The following is a 22,100-nucleotide window of genomic DNA, read 5'->3' on the forward strand; positions in this document are numbered from 1 at the left end:
ACAAAATACCCAACTCCCAAAATTAAGGAAGGAAAGGTTTTTTTTAGCTCACAGTTTGTGGAGGCTTCAGTCCATACTTAGCTGGCTCTAAGGCAGAGTAGCACATGGCAGAGGGTAGCAGTTCATTGTGGCAGAAAACAGCAAAAAGCAAAGGAAGGAGCAACAGCAGCTGCCTATATTATAAACAAGCTATCCTGGGGTGGAGATGTAGAACTCACACAATGTCCATGCCCTCCTCTTGGATAGGATAAAGATGTCTACAAAGTAAGAACCCTGGCTCCCTGCAGAGTCACTTAATTAAACTTCTAAGTTCCTCAAATTGACAAAATGTAGCAACCAGTACAATCCACCCCTTGTCAACTTGACAACTAGACACAATCCCTTAAACCAGTTTCCACATACAATGACATGCTTATTCTTAACATTTCACAACTTGGACATTATAACACAGCTTTAACAAACCTTAAGAACCAGTACTAAGTCTATCAACATCGTATTACATTAGAACCACAACATTTTGCCTTTGGGCCCCCTAAAGACTCATGCACATCCCTTTATGCAAAAGGCATTTAGTCTGTCTATAAGAATTACCAAAGTCCTAACAGTTTCAGCATTGCTGAAAAGTCCAAGTCCCATGTTAAACACTTGCAACATTTAATGGCACAAGAAAAACATTACCATTCCAAAAGGTATAAACTGCAGGATACAAAGCATTGGGATCAAAGCAAGTCCCAAATCCCACGGGGCAAACATTAAGTCCTATAGTTCCATGTGGAACATCCCAGGCAATCTGTGGCAAACTGTGAGCTCCATGTGGATCCACCTCTATGGCACTTCTGCTGGTTGTAGCTCCCATGGCTTCTCTCTGGGGCCAGCTTTGCTCCCTCCTTGCAGCTTTCCTTAGACAATCCATGTTCCTGGCTTTTCCAAACTTATGGGGTTTCCACTACATGTTAGGCTTATGACTCTCTGCTTCACACACTGTCCTCCCAGGCACAACTGCCTGGCCTCCCAGACTTTCTTCTGCAATCCAAGTGGAATCTTTCTTAACCTCAGAACTCTTGCATTGTGCATGAGCCTAAAACCAAGGCTATGTGGATGATGCCTAGGTCTGCTGCCAGCTGAAGCAGTAGCCAGGCTTTCTTCCCTCTTGGCTGTAAGGATTGAGTGTCTGGATCACTGAGCACTCTGACCCTGATTGTGAGGAACAAATTCTCTATGCTGCTGCCATTCTGGAACCTAATGTTGCCACTGCCGCCATTCTGGAACATGGCACTCTGTGGCTTTCTCCTCAAAACAAAGATTTTCACTTTTGCAGTTTTCTATCCACAAAGGATGGAGACTTGCTGCTTCTTGGGATTCCTTTGGGTCATCTTTTCAATTTTCCTGTTCCTTTTCCACAATGGAGATCTCAGATCTATCTTTGCAGGCCACTAGCTTTATTGGCACTTCCTTTCTGGCCAAACTCACAACATTTAAATTATCCTGTTGGGGTCTTTGCTCTCAATTCTCAACATAAATTTTACTAAAAGCCCCCCAAAATAGCCATGCCACTGCCTCAACATTTGACTGCCTTGAAATTTCTTTTGCAAATTAATCTCAGTCTCAGGAAAAGTCTCTGGACACAAGCAAAATACAGACAAACTTTCTGCCAAGCCAAAACACTTATCATCGGGAATCCAACAACCAACACAGTCCTTTCCAGCAGAAACCTCTCCAGCATGGTCTTTACAGGCAGTATTTCTATCAACCTTTGGGCCTTCTGAGGTCGGACCAGAATCTCCCATACAGAACAGCCAAAGATGTTCCAGCTCTTCTCTTTCAGGTAACATCTCTGAACCTTTTTATCTCTCCCCATAAGCCATTCCCAAAAGCTCTTGAACACCATGGACAGGTAGTTATAGCAACAACCCCACTTCTAGGTACCAAACTGTGTCTCCGTTACCTTTCTCTCATTACTGGGACAAAATACTCAACATCCAGAATTAAGGAAGGAAAAGTTTATTTAGCTCCCACTTTGTGGAGGCTTCCGTCCATACTTAGCTGGCTTTAAGGTAGAGTGGCACATGGCAGAGGGCAGCAGTTTATGGTGGCAGAAAACAGCAAAGAACAAAGGGAGGAGCAGCAGTAGCTGCCTCTCTCCTTCCCTTATAAGCAGGCTACCCTGGGGTTGGGGTGTAGCACTCACACACTCTTCATGTTCTCCTCTTGGATAGGATGAGGATGTTTACAAAGAACTCTGGCTCCCTGCTGAGTCAGTTAATTAAACTCCTCCAGTTGACACACTGTATGAACCAGTACAGTTCTGAGCTTCTGTTTCTTTTTTCAGTTCCTTTTGTCTATGTGCTGCTGTCTCTTCCCCTCTGTCCCTCTTCCCTTATCTTACCAGAGACTCTAGGCTCAGTGCACAGTTCTGTGGACCTTTGTGCAGGATTCATGGCTCAGAGAGCAAAACCTGGATGGAGTCTGTGCCTCCAGCCATTGGGAGCCTTGCATCAAAGCAGGCGTCCCAGCCCTGCTCCATGCAGCCCCTCACTGTGACGCGCAATGTGAGAAATTAACCCTCAGAAGCTTGATCCTGGAGGCCACTTGACCTCAGAGCTGTACCAGATTTTGTGAACTTTCTCAGCTTGAATTTTCCCCCTGTCGTTCCACCCTGTCGCCCCCCCCCCAATACCCACCAAGCCCAGCAGGCCGAGCTCTGGAGGCCATGCCCATCCGGCTGGCCAGTGCCTCCTGGGTCAGGATGCATTTGCAGCTGGTGTCCACCGCAGCTCCAGTGCTGGTTCTAGAGTTTAGAGAGATGAGGTGGGGGGGCGGCCCCCTCCAGGTGCGAGCCTTGGCTAGCAAACACTTCTCCCCAAGTCCCTCAACATCCCGTGAGCTTCACCCAACTTCTGTGCTGCCGCCTGCCAGACCCACTGCTGTGAGCTTCACCAGGCAGGAAGACCATGAGTCTTTGGGAAACTGCACGCACGACTTTGGAGGGGCTCCCAGGGAAGAAGGGAACCCACGGTGGGATTCCCAGGGAGATAGGGCGGGGGAGTTCGATGTGGGAGGTGGCACCTCCCGAGGACTCACCAAATCCACCTCCCTCCACAGACAGCCCGGGTCCCTCGCAGAAGCGGGAGTTTCTGTGTCCCAGCAGACCCTGAGGACCACGCCCGGAGGTACTGCCCTCTGCAGGGAGGGCCTGAGCAGACGGAGGTGAGCGGCTGGCAGAGGGGACCTGTTTGCTGGCCAGTATGGAGGTGGGATGGGGTGGGGTTTGGAGACGGACAAGCCTGGGGAGAGAGGTCCGTTTCCTCTCCTTCCAAAAAGAAGCCAACTTTTGGACGTTAGCGGTGGTGTCAGTGGAGAGTAAGTCAGAGTGTAAACACAAACAACCTCCAAAAGAAGCCAAGAAAAGCAAAGCCAAAAGAAGCAAGCGCAACACTGTTACAAAACTGTCTGGTTTTGTAACAATTTCCCCGCCGCTGGCCAATGAGCAGCGTGGTGGCGCGTCACGTGGTCACGTTTTATATAACACTTTGCTGAGACAAGACAGTTATTAGGCGGCGCGGGGCGGCCAGAATGGAGCTCGCGGAGGCGCGGCAGAGCCGGGTGCGGGGCAGCACCGCGGCCGTGGAAGCCCCGATTCCTTCCACTCGTCATTCCTTGATCCGTGTTCTCGGTCCTTAGACGCCTTTCCCAGCGCGGGTCCCTCTCTCAATGGATTCATTTCAGACTGAACCGATGTTGAGCTTGCCCGCCGAGCTGGGCAGCAACAACTTAGAACTGGAGGAGTCGGCTGAGCGGCAGGCACCAGCGGCTGGAGTAGACATGGGCCCCCACCAGGAGGCGGCCACCGGGGGTCCTGAACCCCCACAGACGCGCGAACCAGAGCCACAGCAGACTCCAAGGACCTCGACGCCCCAGGAGTGCAAAGTCCTGCTCTCAAAGGCCGACGCCTTGGCGTCTGGAGGCCGCCTTCGGGAAGCCCTCGAGGTATACAGACAGCTCTCAGAGCGACAGCAGCTGGTGGCTGAGCAGCTGGAGCAGCTGGTGCGCTGCCTGGCAGAGAACGTCCCGCAAGACGAGTCACAGACACCCGCGCCGGCTCTCTCGGACAAGAGCAGCGGGACAGGATGTACCGTAGCCGCGGAAGAGGCAGGGGTGGCGGCGGCCACGGCCACTGAGGTGTGGGATGGCTTTAAGTGCCGGAAGTGTCACGGATTTTTATCAGACCCAGTGTCCTTGTCTTGCGGCCACACCTTTTGTAAACTGTGCCTAGAACGTGGGCGGGCGGCTGACCGGCGCTGTGCGCTGTGCGGGGTCAAGCTCTCCGCGCTGATGGTCGCTGCGGGCAGAACGCGCGGGGCCCGGCGGGCTGGGCAGCAGGCGCCTCCGCCACTTCGGGTCAACGTGGTGCTCAGCGGCCTTCTCGGCAAGTTGTTCCCGGGCCCCGCGCGCGCGTCGCAACTCCGGCACGAGGGCAACCGGCTGTACCGGGAGCGCCAGGTGGAGGCTGCGCTGCTCAAGTACAATGAGGCGGTCAGGCTAGGTGAGCTCCAGCCGGCAGGGGCGGGAGAGTGACCGGGCGAGGGGCTGGGGCCGGGGTAGGGGCTGCCCGAGGGAGGGAGGGAGGGAGGGAGGATTCTGAGACTGTCTTCCCCGGTGAACCTTCCTTACAGTATTCCTGTCTCAGTTGGCGGTTTTTTCTCTTTTTTGTCGTCTTTTTAAGTGTCTCCTGTTAGCTTTTGTTTCAGCATTTCTCAGTCTCTGTTTGTGTGTCACTCTGTTCCTCTTTTTAGCTGTCCCTTCTCATCTTTGTCAGTCACTCTGTGTTGCTCGGTTTCGCCCTCCCCATGCGTCTCTCCCCTCTTTTCTCCGCGCTCCTGGGGTCTCCTTGAGCTTGTTGGCACCGCCTCCGCCAGGACAGGAACTTCGCACCCCTGCCACAGTCGCGCCGCGTCTTGTCCTCTCCTGCTGGCCAGAGATGTCCCGTCGCGCCTGCGTCTGTCGCTCCCGCCTCTGGGAGTTGTCCCTTCCGGGGCTACGGCTCCCCGTGGGGTGGGTCTGGCCTGGAATTAGGTCAGGAGAGCACTGGTTGCATAAGGGCCGCGAGCGGCCCGGGCCAAGCGGCCCCTCCTCCGCGCGGGCGGGCGGGCGGGCGGGCGGGCGGGATTGTGTAACGGCTGAGGTAACCGAAGTGGGCCACGCTCGCCTCGGAAGCCATCCCTAGAGCGTGTGCGGGGCGGGGGGGGCGCTTGCGCCCCGCTGCCCTGTGACTCATTGTCACCGCTTCCCATCACACGATCCTTGGCTAAAATAGATGCCCCCACCCCCTGCTTGCTGCCATTGCCAGCCAGCAGCCCGATCCTCGGCTCCAGTCCCTCAACCTCGCAGCCAGCCTCGCTACCCGGCTGAGCAAGTGCCGGGGATCCCCTAGAAGCGCGGGCTGCCGATGAAGGAGGCAGCCTGTGGGCCTCTTTCTGCTCTGCCCGAAGAGGGGCAGGTGGGCGCTGCAGCTTCAAGGGCAAAGTGAGCGGTCCCACGCAGTTGGCTCGCCGCGCACGCCCGGGCTCTCTCAGAGGTTGACTTCTCCGATCCCTTGCGTCCGGACCCGGGGAGGGGCCGGCTGGTATCGCCCAGCTCCGGCAGCCTGCCAGCAACTCTGCCGGCCCGCGCGGCGTCTGGCAGAGCCTGCGGGGGAGGAGGCGGCAGGCAGGGCTGGGCAGACAGGGCTGTGGGTTCCGACGGTGCCCTGGGACACACTGATGACTGAAGGCAAAGTGGGCTGGAGTCCGCACCTGTTGAATGTCCACTCAGACTTGCAACAGGTAATGAGGATAGGGAGATGAACAGGGCTGACTGGGGAAGACTGCGCACTGAAGGACCCCACCATGTGTCTGTGCCCAGGTAAGGCAGGCTGTGATCTGCCCCTGGGCTGGCATATGCTGCAGAAGAGAAGGGGCAGAGAAATGTGGGAAAGCATCATTAATGTGTTAAGAGCAAGTAATGGGCTCTGAAGCCATCCAGAACCTGCTCAGGGAAAATCCCCAGGAAAGCTTGTTGCCAGCAGTTGGTGAGCCCAGTGCTGGGAGACAGAGCAATATGGATGAAAGCAGTCGCCTTTGGAGTACAGAACTCCTAAGGAACCGTTACTTTCAGCCTCCTCCCCCATTCTGCCACCACTGGCCCCCCAGCATCTTCCAGTGTACCTTTGTTAACCACTGTCCAGGCAGTCAGGACAAAACTTTCAAGACCAGCTTTATTCTTGTAACAGAAAAAGGGCCTCCCTAACAGAGTATCTTTGTTCTAGAAAATGGCCAGTTTCTCATTTTTCTAAATATTATACACATTTGGAAAAATGGACCCCCCCAGCCAAGCTATAAAGGTGCAAAGTCTGACCAGTTGGCAATGACTGACTAGCTACTGTGTGACCCACAAGCAGATCTCATCCCTTCTTTGGCCTTTATTTTCCCCATCTGAAGAATGGGTCTGTTTTGCTAGATGATCTCTAGAGGCCTATCCAGCCTAGGGTATTGGTGAGACTCAGGCTCATTTTATTCGCAGAAGCCTTGTCCAGGTTCACTCATCTTTGGCCATCTGTAATGGGAGGACAGAACCTTATAAGTGCATTTTTGTAGTCTTTAGGGAAACTTCCCCTGTGCTGGGGCTTGCAGACCAAGATGTTGCTAATGTCACCAGTGATCTTACCCACAAGAGTAACATTGTCTTGACTTGCCAGGATCAGGCTAGGGGTCACATCTAGCTATCTGCCTCTCTTTCCTGACTGGCCTGTTCTGTTGGTGATATATAACTCAGAAACCAGGCTGGCAGACACCAACTGTGTGTAGCCAAGGAGCAGGGTGCTAGGGTTTCCTCTAGGTCAAAGGTTCTAATGCACCACAGACACCACAATGCCTCTGAAGAATTGCTTGGAAGGGGTGGGGGAATTTTCTTCTCTGAAGGTGGGGAAATAGACCTGGAATGGCTGGTGGTGTGGAAGGCAGGACTACATTAGGCTGGATCGTAAAGCCTAACCCTTTGGATCCCTGGAAGAAAAAAGTCCTAGCTTTTTTCTTGCTCAAAACCCATCCTCCTAAAGGAATTACCATGTGCTTGTGCTGGGGGCCATTAATGACAGCTTTTTCCCCCTTATTTTGACAGCTCCAAATGACCACTTGCTTTATAGCAACAGGTCTCAAATTTATTTCACCCTGGAATCTCATGAAGATGCACTGCACGATGCAGAAATAGCATGTAAACTCCGCCCGATGGGTTTTAAGGTGAGTATGAAACACAGAGGATGGAAAAGGTTTGTATTGTAGACAAGTGGTGTCAGGAAAGGCCTCCTCCCTGGGAGGTTGAGGACTAGACCTCAAGTAGACCAGAAAGAGGACATTTCAAAGGAGCCAGGGTGTGAGGCATCCCTTGGCAAAAGGTCAGTCAGCTGGGGATATAGCTCAGTGGCATAAGCACCTGCCTAGAAAGCGCAAGGTCCTGAGTTTGATCCCTGGTCCATAAAACAAACAAACAAAAACAAGATGAGTCAAACTTGCATTGGTACTAGATTGCTCCCTAATTTTTTTTCCTGCACAATAATAGCCTGGGCTTTATGTCTGTCCCGAATATGGAATTGGGAGGCAGACTACCTGGATTTATGTCACAGTCTCAGTACTTTTACAAACTGGGTGGCTTTGGGCAAATGACCCTTTCTCTGGTTCATCTCATCTATAAAATGTGTATATTCAAAGCATCCACTGTTGTGATGAAGATGGTGTTAGATTACTGAGGAAGATGCTTAGAACAGTACCTGAACACAGCGTTATATAAGTATTTCCTATTAGCATCATTTTTCAAGGATAGTAGAAAAAGTGTGAGAGGATTCCTGGAGTGATCATCCTGAGTTAGTAGCATCTGGCTTTATAGGAGCTTTGCCAACTTTCTTTGTAGAAATCCCCACCCTCACACAATGGTTGTGTCATTCTCAGTCCTCACTATAGTCAGTCGACCTACTGGTGGCCCCAGACATCTAGGTCACATGAGAGGTGTGAGAAGAAAAACAAGCTACACATCTTTCAGGATGCCGGTATACAAATGTTGATTTCAGCATCTCTGTCTGGCCTCTGACACACATCAGTATTTTGTTTAGAATACATTTGAGTTTGGGCTGTACTACTTGCAGCCAAGGTGACCATGAGGGAAATGGCTTTACCTTCTGAAAGTCAAGTGTCATAGTTATATTTTTAAAAAAGCTATTGATATCTACCCGAATTGCTTCACATGGATATGTTAGGATCAAAGGTGAGTGTAACCAGACAACATTTTACAAAGCTGGCTGGGTTTTATGTAGTGATTTCTCTGCACAAGTCCAGGCTGGGAAAACCACTGTATCCAAATCCAAAGCCTTGACGCATTGTCTGAATCTGATGGCACCAGATGTATTCAGAATCCACCATGTTTCTGATTATTGGAAGGCCATGCAGGTGGTGATACCCGCAATTAGCTCTAGACAGTGTCCCAGTCACAGTAATTAAGTACACTATCTGAGCAGCAAATTATGTAAAGTTCAAACACTGTAGGACAAATACTTTAAAATACTTTGTCAGTTTAGGTCAGGTTTTTTCACCTAATGAATTTGGGGGTCAAGTTTAAAAATATTGGATTATTGAAATATTTTGGGGGGATGAATTTAGGAACTTCAGACAAAATATTGTGGAGCAATAATGCTCTTTCTGAAGGAGCACTTTTACAGTTCAGTGCAAGTCACCAATGTCATAACTGAGAGGAGCTTCATAGTGATGGTGGTGGGCTGAGTGCGTCTAGTTGTGCAACTCAGGGAACTTCCTGGGTATAAGTGGACTTCCCTTGGACCTTGTTCCTCTCTTATCCTAAGCCTAGGCTGAAGACTTTGGGATCATGGTGGGAAGCAGGGCTGAGAAATAGATTTTGAATTAAAGGGAAAAAGTGATTTTCATGATGAAGGAATAGCTGGTGCAAGAATTAGACCGGAGTTTCATTCCCCCATAGTCGTGGGGTAAGAGGGAGGGAAGGGATGAAGGTACTGTTATCTTGGGGATTGAAAAACTGACGTATATAATTCAAACGTATCTTGCATCTTATTTGCGTGTATCCTACCCTTTGGATGTGAAATGCCTCAGGGGAGGAGTACTGGAAGCCCTACTCCATCCACCCAACTAGGGCCCCAGGTATTCAGGAGGCCCTGCAGCGGGTACAGATCTCAGTGGGTTGCGCTGGCTGCTCTGCACAGGTAGAGCATATGAGTTGCCACTTGGTTGATAGTCAGGATCCCAGAAGCCCTTTCAGTCTCCCAATACTTATACCTTTTACCCTGCAATGTCACAGTAGCCTTTCCCTGGAAAGTCCTGGTAAACTCTTTTGCAAGGAGCAATAAGAGAGAAAAGCAGCATCCACTTGTGAGCCAAGATTAGCCTTCAAAAAGAGGTGGAAGCATGGGGAGAGGTCCCCAGGAGGCTTTCACAGGGGTCGCTGCTCAAGAAAGCCCTTCTTCACTCTCCCCAGGCAAATGGCACTGCATGAAGAGAAGCCAGCTCTCTCTCTCTCTTAGATTCTCTTCTTCCTCCCTCTTCCCTAGGATGCTACTCTGCTCTCTCTAGTTTCTTCCAGAGCACTTGGGCTTGGACACTAAAGAGCCCCAAATTTGCTTTTAAAGGATGTGGTGAGGCAGCAGAAGTGAGGAAAAGCATTGAGTCAGCCAGTGAGTGAGGGGAACTCTTCTTTGTGAGGAAGGACTGTGGGAGGCCTGAGACCACAGTTCTAGTGCCAGCGTTGCCACTAGCAACCTTGGAGGTCTCAGAGAGGTCGTGCTCATTCTTTTGCTTCCCTTCTGAGAAATGATCAGCAAGTCTAGGTGCTTAAGCAAACCATTGTGTTGACTAGGTCTCTGCTGGATAGACTAATTCAGAGGAAGACAATATCTAGATGGGCATTGGCATGCTGGTTGAAAATATGGGCTTTCATGAAGTGAGTTCCACATTCAAACTCTGAAGAGACAATAGATATACAGCTACTTTCGCTTAATTCAATGAGAAGAAAGATTTGTACTAATAGTCTTTGGACAGGATAGTCTGTCTGCATCTTGTACTATGGATAACCACTAAGAAGATAACAATGTACAATGTATTAATTATTGAAACTGTCCTATTAATCAGGTTTGAAACTGTCTCATTGCTATTTGTTTCTCAATAAAATAAAATTATTTTAAAAAACAAAATAAAGGTTGTTTAAAAATTTAAAAAATGAAGAGGCAATTTACCAGCTGTGTTTCCCTGGGTGAGGTATACTTGGGGGGGGTCTCAGTTCTGTCTTCTTTAAAATGGGATTCAGAGCAGTTGTCTACATCAGAGTGCGATAGAGGAAAGTAGCGGCATTAATAATGTAAGAGGGGATTGAAAACTACATTGTTTTCCAGGCACACTTCAGGAAAGCGCAGGCCTTGGCCACCCTAGGCAAGGTGGAGGAAGCCCTGAGAGAGTTTCTCTACTGTGTATCCCTTGATGGGAAGAACAAGAAAGCAAGATCTGAAGCCCAGAGGGTGAGTAGGAATCACATCAGGTCCAGCTGCCTCATGGAGCCCTACCACTGTATCTTTTCCAGGGAGGGGAATGAGGGTGGTATTTGGGGTTCTTAGGGGGTGGTTCTGTGGAGACAGGGGACAGGAGGGAGACGGTGTGCCTATTGATTGCCTAGAAACACTGCCCTCCTAGGGTGTACGATCAGATTGGGCAATCCCTGCATTTTGGAAGGAGCCTGAGAGAAATGTTTCCTTGACTCATGGTCTGGGTTTTGAATAGGTTATAAAACTGAAATAGACTGAATACGTCAACCTAGGTTATGAGACTTGCTGATGAGATTCTGGCTGTAGGCGGAGATCTAGGGCGTGGGGCTGCCTGCATTTGTATAATCTTTCTTCGGGTGAATGGCAGTTTTAGCAGCCACACTGGGTGACCAGCTTCTGGAAGGGACACTGACTGCTTTCAGTGCCCCTGCTATACACAGAACTCTAACATTCAGTTCCTTTGCTAGAAACTAAACACAGTGTCTCACAAATGCAAGTCAGAGACCTTTAATATAATCCAAATAGGTATTCCAACTCTTGGGTCCCAGGACAGTGTGGTTGGCATGAAAAAAAATTGCCTGCAATACTGAATGCATGATTGAAGGGTCAAGCGTCTTCAGTTCATGGACTTTGTTGTTTATCATTTTGCAATTTACTCTTCTGGTGTCTGGCTAATTGGCCTGGAAGTTGGATGCTGACAATCAGTGGTTGTCTGTGCTCTCCTATATCTACTCTCCACCAAGCTGCAGCCACTTTCATCCCTGTGTGGTTTGGCAAGGCAGTGAGTGAAGAAAGTGAGCAACATATGGTAGATTAGTTTCTCAAGGCTCCATGAAGGAATCTTTTGCAAAATGGATAAACTCCATGAGAACTGAGCTTTGGGTTTTCTGACTTTAGTGGAGAATTTTCTTTCTGGAAAGTTATTTTGACCTGGTTTGGGTATGTTGGCAGAGTTTTCTTGAAGGGTCATGAGAACAGCTTCATGCTGTGAACCAGTCACCATCGTGTGAGTAATAATATCTCATAAATATTTTATAAGTCCCAGACACTGTGCTAGGCGCTTTAAGTAGAAGATATAATTAAAACCCTACAACTTCCCTAGGAGAGCAGGTACTCTTATTTATTATTTATCTCCACATTTTGAATGGGATGGATGAGGAAGTTGAGGTTTGGTTATTTTCCCACGGTTATAGGTGATTGATGGGAAAACATCGAAATTCAACTTGATCTGCTGACAAAGCCTACCCTCTTAACTATTCCAACATCCTGCTGTTCCAGGAGGATGTCTGGAGTTTGGACACTGACTGCTGAGGCTGGGTCAAGAGTAGCAAATGGCAATTCTGGGATAGACAGAGGTAGTCAGAAGAGCCTTTGCGGGGAATGGAGTATGCAGGGGCTCCAAGAAGCAGGTCTTGGCTCAAGAGGAATGGTTCCTTTTCCTCTGTCCATTGCCCAGTTGGCTGGATGGGTTTGGTATCATCAGTTGGACTTACTGCTCGCTCTTGCCAGTTTGTTTTTAGAGACTGGCTGTTGTTGTTTCCACATGTGCAGGATGTGGGAAGCTCTAGAGATCCAGTGAGGCACAAGCCACAGCTTTGGTCATCAAGGAACTTACAATTTTGTTTGTTAATAAGAATGCCAGACAGTGCTAGTGAGGATAATTCCTGTGAGGAACATTAGAGTTCTGAAGCTAGCAGAGAATTTAGAAGCAGTTTTTCAGGGAGTGTGGTAAGGCCACTGGCAACAGTTTAAGAACACCGGGAGGCCTCACTGTGCTTGTTTCCTGGATTGTTTCATTTTCAGGGTTACATATTTGATGAAAATAGTCGAAATTCACTTGACATTAGTAAACTGGCTTAAAACTCACAGCCCTGTTTCTTTTTGGGATTTGTTTTTTTTTTCCTCTGTTTTTTCCTTCTCAGCTCAGGTTTTCTAACACTGAAACTGAAGTGAAATTGACATTTGTTAATTTGGAGTGATTCCCTTCACTGCAAGTTCACTCTGACTTTTGTTTTGTTTCATTTTTGTCCTGCACTTCCTCCTCCTCCGCCCCTTTCCCTATGCCCTTTCATCCTTGTACTTTGGGAGGCTGTATGGCTGCCACCGAATCAGGCACTGTGGCTGAAATTCCAAAGCGACTTCCTCTGAAGTGCGACTCACTAGAGCTGCTGGGCCTAACTCGGCTCCTTTTCAGGAGGGGCTTCAGAAAGGCGGCATTTATGGCTCTGGGCACTAAGAGTAACTCCCAGCTCACTCCTTTGCCAACTGATACCTGGAGAGTGGGTTTTCTGGAGCAAGAGGAAAACATAGGGACCCATCTGAGGACTTTTGGCCTGAAAGCTAGGCTTCTCCGTGGGCCCTGAGATGAGTAAGTGTCCCTATTCGGTTCCATCCGCAGTGATGAATATTGGGCAGTTGTTCTGTGCCTTCCAGAAGCTGATCATCTGGCTGGAGAAAAAGACATTTGTGATACATTGCCACATTGCCAGGGTGGCAGAAGACAGTGTAATTTAAGCTGATCTTAAATGGTGCAGTTAGAGAGCAGGACGTGACAGAAGAGCTTAGACAATGAGAGTAGTGAGGGAAAGGCTGGACTTGAGGTGAACTTTAAAGGCTCAACAGAGCTTGAGTTTGTGGTAAATGCTGGCATCTGAGGGAACATTGTGAAGAAACTACTGGTGGCCAGAAAGAGAATGAATTAAAATGGAGTTTGGTAACTTAGTGACTTAGTGTGATGCTAGCTCAAAGGGGGGGGGACTGGGAATGTAGCCCAGTGTGAAGGCCATGGGTTCAATCTCCAGTACTACTTAAAAAATTCAGGGCTGATGCTAAGTGGGCAGAGGAAGAAGCAAAATGGGTAGGTAGGGAAAAGGAGCTGTGAAGAACCTAGGAAATATTTGTACACTGCTACCCCCTGGGCTATTACTGATGTGACTCCACGTTTCCCAACTGAGTTTTGGGTTCCCCACTCTGTTGCTTTGGAATTTCATCCACAGAGCCTGCTTCGGTGGCAGCCACACAGCCTCCCAAGGTACAAGGATGAAAGGGCAGAGGGAAATGGGGGGGAGGAAGTGCAGGACAAAAATAACAAGGTCTCTTGATCAGTGAATACCCTGAGTAAGTAGCCTAAACAAGGCTGCAGGGCTCTAAATTCTACAGGGCTGGCTAGGTGAACACTTGCTAAGTTTTAGAGATTCAGTGTTCTGATCCCTTTGTGTTATGATGCAGATAGATAGACAGACAGACAGAGATAGACAGATTAAAATCCCTGCTGGTACAGGGGAGCATTGGAGCAAGAACGTGATAGCTAGTGGTGCTGCCTGTACTCCAAAGCATATTTTTGGCTCCTACTCTCTTCTGTTTCTTCTCATTCTACTCTCCCAGTGTTTCGGATTACAAGGGAAACCAGAAATAGACTAGCATCTGCCTGCCCTGGATACTTGAATTTAGCCTGAAATTTTTCTGGAAAGTGCCAGAGCTGGAGAGAGACTAGAAGAGGAAGCTTGGGTCCTACTTTCCTAATACTTCATAACTCAGGTCCTCAGCTCTGAAGGGATGAAAGATTCAGGAGTAAGCCAGGTTTGGTGGTATATACTTATAATCCCAGAACTCTGGGAGGCTGAAGGCTGAGGCAGGAGGTTCACAAGTTTGAGACCAGCCAAGGTAACTTAGTGACTTAGTGTGACCCTAGCTCAAAAAGAGGGAGGGGGGACTGGCGATGTAGCTCAGTGTGAAGGCCATGAGTTCAATCTCCAGTAGTACTTAAAAAAATTCAGAGCTGATGGTAAGTGGGCAGAAGAAGAAGCAAAATGGGTAGGTAGGGAAAAGGAGCTGTGAAGAATCTAGGAAATATTTGTACACTGCTACCCACTGAGCTGTTACTGATGTGACTCCACATTTCCCAACTGAGTTTTGTCTCCTGGCTTCCCCAGTCTGTCTCTTTCCCTCCAGATGGGTTTTAAGAACCTACTGGAAGTATTTCTGTGGAATGGTAGCACCAAGGGGTGGCTCTGAATCTTGGATGGGTAACAGAGGCATCTTGTAGTGTCTTCTCATAGTCCAGATTCCTGGACCAGGCTTCAGACACAGGGGAGACAGAAGTGCAACCTGGTTTTTCATAAGCTCCTCACATGATACTGATGTGCTGAAGTGTCCAGGGACCTGGTGTGTCGAGGGCTTCCTTCCTGCAGTTTTGCCCTGCAAGTTGTGCCCCATCCCCTGTCCCTACCCCCTTCACCTGAGCACCTGTAGAAACATAAGTAGTGAAGTCTTCTGTTTTATGTCACAGCTTCTCCTTAGTTTCTTTTCACCATCAGTCCCGGGGGATTCTCAGGAACATTCTCCCGATATCCTGAAGCTGTTGGCACCTCACCCTAGATTAAAGGAACACGTAGAGTCAATGGCTACTGAAGGCGCCAGCCATAATCTACTAAAGTTGTCACAGGTAAAATTCAACTCACCCAGCTCTTCATGACGCTTCGTTTGGCTGTTTTGTGGGCAAACATGGGGAGTGAGCCCTGCCTCTCCTACTTTGGTTCCTGAGAAAGAAGAAATGGAGTCCATAGTGGCTGTGTTCTTTGCCAAGAAGGTTACTTCTTAAAGATAGCAATACTGAATTTCAGGGATAGACCAGCATACATTGACTGATTGCATTTATTTTAGTTCTTGGTCAGATCTAGCCAAGAGAGAAATTTGACACAACTATAAAAGGATTGGCCCACTTTCCCTGGAGCCATGCAATGGAGGTGGGCTTACTAGCCACAGCTTTGGGGCAGAGCCTGAGAAGAGGGCCTGACTGCCACTCCTTTCCTGCTTTTTGCCTGTTCAAAGCTACTAGCAGTTGAGCTCCAGCTGAGATCCTTGTGCAGAGGCAGCTTCGTTTGATCCCCCTTATGGAAGTAATTTCATAGTCCTGCACTAGACCTTGAAAATAAGCAGGTTTCCAGTATATATTTGTACCGGAGAAGAGGAGTGAGATTTGGGGACGCTTTTGAATTGAGCTTCTTGAGAGGAAGATAACATTTATGCCTTTCTTTGGACATAAGGGAACAGAACACAGAAAGATGACTCCAGGTATTGGCTTTCCTAGCAAAGTGTAAGTGGACAGAAGCTGGGGCTCAGAAGTCCAGACTCTAAAGCAAAATTTAGCACTAAATCCCGAAATACCTTTTGGGGGATATTTTCCCTCCTTTGTATACAGGTTTCTTAACTTGTGTGTAAGCCTATTATGTATGCCCTGGGCAGTCAAATTTCCCATTTCTGTCCCCGCTATGGTGAACAAATAAAATACAGATATGCCTGACTTGTTTTTTAAAGGCAGATCTTGTATTACCCCCTTAAATCTTACAGTCCCCAGTGGTCATTTTTACCAGGCTGTGAAAGTTAATACTGAACCCAAGTGCCTGGAGTCACTTCTCCTTGAAGCTTACTCTGAAATGAAGAAAAATAGCACCCCAGGCACTGCAGAGTGAACCAGATGAGGCACAGATTGGATTTCCACCTGACTTCCCTTGCAAGGCAGTGCACTCCTGTGCAGAAAATGCCTTGGGCTCATGGGAAGTCAAGGTATTACTGTGGTACTGGGAGAACCCTGAACTCCCCAGGTTAGAGTGAGAAAAGTTACATCCTATCTTTCTGCCTTTACTGTTTCCTCCCAACTGTATGTGTCCCCTTTCATGTGTATATGCTAGCATATTTTTGCTAATGGTTGGAGGGGAAGCAATAAGATGAACATTCTGACCTGTGGACTGTGGGTTTAGATTACAGGAAGTCCCCGATTTACAAATGAGCTCCCTTCGAGGAGAATTGTTCTGAAGTCCGATTCCTTCATAAGTCAGATTGATTCCTAAGCCAACTGTGAGTGTTACACAGTATACCCGTGAAAGCTTGCAATTTGAATGTTTGTAAGTCAGGGTCTTACTGTATGGAAAGATTTTCCAGGTAAATCTGAATAAACAGGCTCTCATCAAGTTTATTTTTGGATCCATTTTTCGAATATCCTTCTCCTAGACAAAATTCTGTAACAGACTGGAGACATACGGGTTGTTATGCCAAATAGTTTGGTCTCTTTTTGAGACTTTTCACCCAAAATCTAGTAAAAGAAATAGATTGTCCTTTGTTCATGTGGTCGGAAAGCATATAGCTCTGGGCATGAGGTCACTTGGCAAGCCTGTAAACAGACCAGGGCCAAAGCCTTAGCAAACATCCTTTAGGAGCTAGGGTTTGGAAATTCCCAACAGTTACGAATGTCCTTGAGGGTAAGAGGAAGCACTGAATGACAGTATCTACCTTGCTGCATGCCTTGGTTTTCCTAAAGGTGTTGCTGAGGAGTGATTTGGTTAGGAGGGGGAGGGAGGCTTCCCTTGCATTTCTTCTCTACCCAGGAAGCGTCTCTTCATTCTTGCCTAGGGAACTTCCCTAACTCTGCCTGCAGGGCAGGCCTTTGTTGGAGATGCCTTGTGGACTGGAAGTGGGAATAAACCTTATGATTGCCCCTAACCTGAGCTATATGTCCACTAAGTGATGGGTAGTGAGAATCAGGGTTATGTGTTTTTCTCTTTGTCTCCTCTGGGTAAGAATATTGGTCCTAAGTAGAGTCTGATATTTGTTCTTTCTTCATGTAGGAAAATCCAGAACTCCCACATTGCTCTACTCAGAAGGAGGAAGCAGCTAGCCGAGATGGCAACAGTCCGATGAACACAGCTAACATGCAGGTGGATGGTCAGCAAGACAACATGAAAGAACAGAAAGAAGAAGAGGAGAAGCAGGGTGCTACCTCTGCAGATGCTGCTTCCATCAAGATTGGCAAATGTCAGGAAAAGAAAAGGAAATATTGCCAAATTGAACTCCGAGAAGACACCGAGGTGTTTAATAAAGCCCACAGGCAAGGTAATGACTACCCAGGGAGCAAGTAGGTTGGAGGAGATGCCTGGGATCACCAAGTTCCCTTCTATCTGGGAACCCCTCTGGCTCTATGTGGCCCAGCTTTGGCATTACCAGTTGGGCTACATCAGAGGTTATTGTGAGGTTTCTGTGAGCTCACACATGGTGCCTTATGCACTGTAAGCAATCAGTGTTAATTTTCATAGAAAGCCAAGGTATAAGGTCCAGCATAGTATCAAGTTATGACAGCCCATGCTTTGACAGTCTTGCTTCCTTGCAGGCCAACACTCTCCATCCTCATCCTGGTCCAGCAGTATAGGATAGGGTTATGTGTTCAGGCCTTATCCAGTTATATTTCCTTAGGTAGACATCTGAGAAGCAGTACCTATAACTTGACATCTTTCAAAAAGAGGTTATCAGTGCCAAGATTGAATCCTGGCCTTGGAGGCTGGCTCGGTCCTTCAAATTGCTGGGACTGCTGCTGCTGCTATTTCTTCTGATGAGTGAGGTGCCTGTCAGATTCCAAAGAGAGCCTCAGGGATCAATAAACTATCAGGGAGATGGCAGAAATGGCCAGTTGGAAAGTGATTTTTTTTTGTCTTAGAAGTACTATCTGAAGCCAAGGTTTGCTCGCTCTGACTTATTGCTTTCTAAATCATAGATCTTCCCACTGACCGGGAGGCCAAAGCTGCTCTCAGTATTCCACTTGCGTCTTTTGATGCCTCTGACCTTGAATGCTCCCTATGTATGAGGTATGTGATGCCTGACAGTTCCTCCTCTCCGATGCCTGGATCTTTCTACTGCCCACCTCGTTGCATAAAAATGTAGTTCTTATGAAATGGAAATCATAGCATTGCTACATGGCACAGTTTGTATCCTCTACTTATAGACTACATTCCCTGCATCCTAGATTCCTGTGTGGAAATACCTGGAGAGTAGAAAAGGAATACTCTTTGCAGAGGCCACACTCCAAATGTCTTTTGTTTGGTCTTCATGGAGTTTTTTTTTTTTTTTTGGTGGAACTGGGGATTGAACTCAGGCCCTTGCACTTGCCAGGGAAGCGTTTATTCCACTGAGCCATCTCCCCGGCCCCTTCATGGAGTTTATTTCTATTAAATATTAATATCTTGAGAGAGTATATCCACTTTCCATTTGATCATGGTCATCTCTACACACACACACACACACACACACACACACACACACACACACACTGCCATTCACCAGCCTATCTCACATCTTCCTAATTTTTCTTGACCTCAATAAATATTTATGTTTGTAACCATGAAACTAATTTTACTGGATCAAGAATTAAAAGCTTAAGGGTTAATGTCAGTGTCAAAGGCCTATTCTTTAGAAGCCAAGTAGAGAGCCTGACCAGCTTGTCTTTAAACTGTGCCATGAACAACAGTTAGTAGCAAATGTGGGATACTTAGCCAAGCCTTTTCCCCTCCAATGAGTGCCATATCATTTTTGCTTTCTCAAATCTCTAGAGATTCAAGTGATACATATCTCCTCACTACAAAGAAAGAGAGAAGGATCCTGGGATGGGATCTTGGTTTGTGTAGCCACATTCAACTTTTTAAGATACCTTCCATTTGTTTTACTCGACATTTATGAACTTAGTAACTAAGAGAAGAGACTTCCAAAATCAGAATCCTAGATGGGTCCATTTACAGGCTATTTGTCCTGGAGGAAATAACATGCTTTGCCACTGTTTTCTTGCCAGGAAAACAAAGAACAGTAGCACCTAGCCCATGGGGTTGTTATGAATAATTGAGACAACTGAAGGAGCTAGAGAAGTAGCTCAGTGGTATGGCACTTGCCAAGCATGTACAAGGCCATGGGTGCAGTCCCCAACGCTCACAGAGAGAGGTTGGGGGAGAGAGGGAAGGAGATTTAGAGGGAGAGAAAAGAAGAGAAAGAAGGAGGAGAGAAAAAAAGAAAAGAAATTCTGTTTAACACTTAGGGTAGTACCTGGTATATAATGAATACTCTATAAATAGTAACTAGTTTTTCCTCCTAGACATAATTTCTTAATCTTAGGTCCATAGTCTGCTAAGGAGGTTCTGTGTATGGATTCTACCAAATCTAGAAATTCACTGAAGTTCTGTGTCTGTGTGTGGGGGGGGTGCACACTTGTGCGCACGAGCACATGCACGTGAACATGCATATGCAGGCATTCATAACCTGAACAAATGTCCATAGCTTTCAGTAGGTTTCTTGTTGTCGAAAGAGCATTAAAAGGAGGCTGAAACAAATGCCCAAAAGATGTTTGACCCAAGGGAAAAGGTGTCAAGAGGAGTCTTTTAGTTCATTACATGTTAAGATTCAGTTGGCAGACTCCTCAGATGTCTTATTGTCCTTTACAAGCACCTATACTTACTACTAATCACACACATTTGTGTTAGGGATTTTCTTATCCATGGATAAGAATCAGGTAGCCATTTCCCAAAACATGGACCTTTTCTTTCTCTTAAAAATTTATAGTTGGAGCTAAGGATGTGGGTAAGTGATAAAGTGGTTCTCTAACATATGCAAGGCCCTGGATTCCATCCTTAGCATCACACCCCCCAAACACAGTAAGAATTAAAAATAATAAGTCAAGGTAGTCATCTGCTCATAAGCTTGGGAAGATCTGATAAGGAGCAGTTCAGCAGGTCAAACATCATACGTTGTTAGGAGTTTGTTTAGGTGGAGTAAGCTAGATGTTATGGACTGTACTAGTAGTTCTTTCACTACTTCCTTCACCCCCACACAATAGTGTGGCAGGTAGAGTGTGCCAAAACGAAGGTATAAGTTAAAGGAGTGCTGCTTCTAAGAAGAAAAATGGTCCCCAAAGCTACCACCACTGTGGCTTGAAGCCCATGTTGTGAGCTGTGTAATAGACTTGATTTATTCCATCCAAAGGGGACAGGTCATTGTTGTACGTAGCCTCCTAACACTGCCTCCAACATCCAGACAACACAAAATCAAACATACAGGCTCATCCTGTTTTTGTTTTCTCTGTGGACTAAGAATCCTAAGGTTGAAGTTCTTTTGCTCCTCTTCCTCCGCTTTCTCCCTTTCATCTTGATTGTCCCTATTCTCAATGGGGGGGCTTTGGAGATAGGTTATAAATTTGTTTCAAGAAACAAGTATAAAAAGTATAAGAATTCTTTGTAGTTTGCATGCTTTTAAGCCTCAAAGCTATTACTTCTCTTATGCTTTTTGTATGTGTTTGGTACAGGGTCTCACTATGCAGCTTGGACTCATGATGAACTACTGTTTTCAGCCTCCCTAGAACTGGAATTACAGGTGTTTATACCACCACTCCTGGACCCTGTGGCCAGCTCAGCATGCCCGGAGGTGGGGCTGGCTCAGCGTGTGGTGCCGGGGATCAAACCCCAGTCCCTACGCTTGCCTAAGCAGGCACTTAGTCTACTGAGCTATCTAGCTGGCCCTATTTCTCTTATCTTGACCCCCTGCTCTAAGTGAGACTTCAATCCCAATGCCCATCTTTGCCTGAAGTAGCTATTATGTAGGTTACCAAGTTATAGCTAGACTCTTGCTGCTTTATGGTAAGAGACCTGTCCAATCTGTAGAGCATTTTTGATGTAAAGGCTTATAAAACTGCAGTCCTTGTACAGTAGTTCCTTTTTTATTAATTTTATTGAGAAACAAAGAGCAGTGAGACAGTTTCAAAACAGGTTATTCAAAACAGGTTAGTAGGACAGTTTCAATAATTAATACATTGCATATTGTTGTCTTCGTAGTGGTTATTCATAGTACAAGATGCAGACATGATATCCTGTTACTGCCATACTATCTCTTCAAGTAAATGTTTGTTTTAAAAAATGTAATACATGAAGAGACAAGGAAAAAAAAGTCATAGGACTGTACTGCTACAATGCTGTATATGGATAGATTTCTAAATTTCTGTGTAAAAATATGTAGTTGTTCCTATTTTTAAATATTTTAATTTTTTTCTTTCTTTTCTTTACATTCTGTAGGAATTTAAAGCTTAACACATCAATACTTGATGGAAAATACCTGTTCCATGTTATGTACAGTAGTTTCTTTTCCAACAGGATCTGTCTGTAAATTAGATTTCAGATATTGAGAGAGGCTGTTTCATACATGTGTTTCAGTTTGAATTCTTCCAAGCCTGAAAAAGTTCAGGTTTCCACTTCTCTGTATGTTTTTATTATTATTTTGGTTATTATTATTAGATTCTGTTATTACCCTCATGTGGGTTTGAAAGAAAATCTAACAGTAGAGATAGTCTCAAGAAATCTCCTGGGTCACGAAACTAGACATTTCTATCACTTGTGCAAGTTTCTAGAATCAAATCCAGTCCCATAGTGCCACACTGGTAGAAATACAGGTGGGACTGTGAATTTATATATTCTATTCTACAGAGAAATACAGGAAGAGCTTTCAGTTTTGCAGGGAAAAGATAAAATAAGAGTGAATGGAACAGTCCCTGGAGGGTGCACTGATGAGGGCCTTTCCGATCTGCACGTCTTCCTTGCCGAATCAGGAGAGCTCTGTTAAAGGAAGCTGCCCCCTAGCTTCAGCACCTTCGAGCTCTTTCCAGAACTCTTTAGCAGCTTAAAATCTTTCATTCAGGTTCTCTTGGCGTGGCTAC

General features: G+C 46.8%; 1 protein-coding gene across 3 annotated transcripts in view; it reads left to right on the forward strand.

Moving 5' to 3' along the window:
* Window positions 1-3,541: 3,541 nt before the first annotated feature.
* Lonrf3 (LON peptidase N-terminal domain and ring finger 3) overlaps window positions 3,542-22,100 on the forward strand; it is a 35,917-nt gene continuing 17,358 nt past the window's right edge. The window contains exons 1-6 of one of the 3 annotated variants that reach the window (XM_023706009.1): window positions 3,542-4,543; window positions 7,156-7,274; window positions 10,442-10,564; window positions 14,877-15,032; window positions 17,212-17,476; window positions 18,132-18,222. In XM_023706009.1, coding sequence (XP_023561777.1) covers window positions 3,712-4,543; window positions 7,156-7,274; window positions 10,442-10,564; window positions 14,877-15,032; window positions 17,212-17,476; window positions 18,132-18,222 — 1,586 coding nt within the window. In that variant the 5' untranslated portion in view covers window positions 3,542-3,711. Of the gene's footprint in view, window positions 4,544-5,623; window positions 5,823-7,155; window positions 7,275-10,441; window positions 10,565-14,876; window positions 15,033-17,211; window positions 17,477-18,131; window positions 18,223-22,100 lie in introns of those variants that run through there. The other 2 variants (XM_004645688.3, XM_023706007.1) reach the window with 2 other exon arrangements.

The sequence above is a fragment of the Octodon degus genome, unplaced genomic scaffold (genome assembly GCF_000260255.1).
Source record: "Octodon degus isolate 3935 unplaced genomic scaffold, OctDeg1.0 scaffold00236, whole genome shotgun sequence".
NCBI classification, from domain to species: domain Eukaryota; kingdom Metazoa; phylum Chordata; class Mammalia; order Rodentia; family Octodontidae; genus Octodon; species Octodon degus.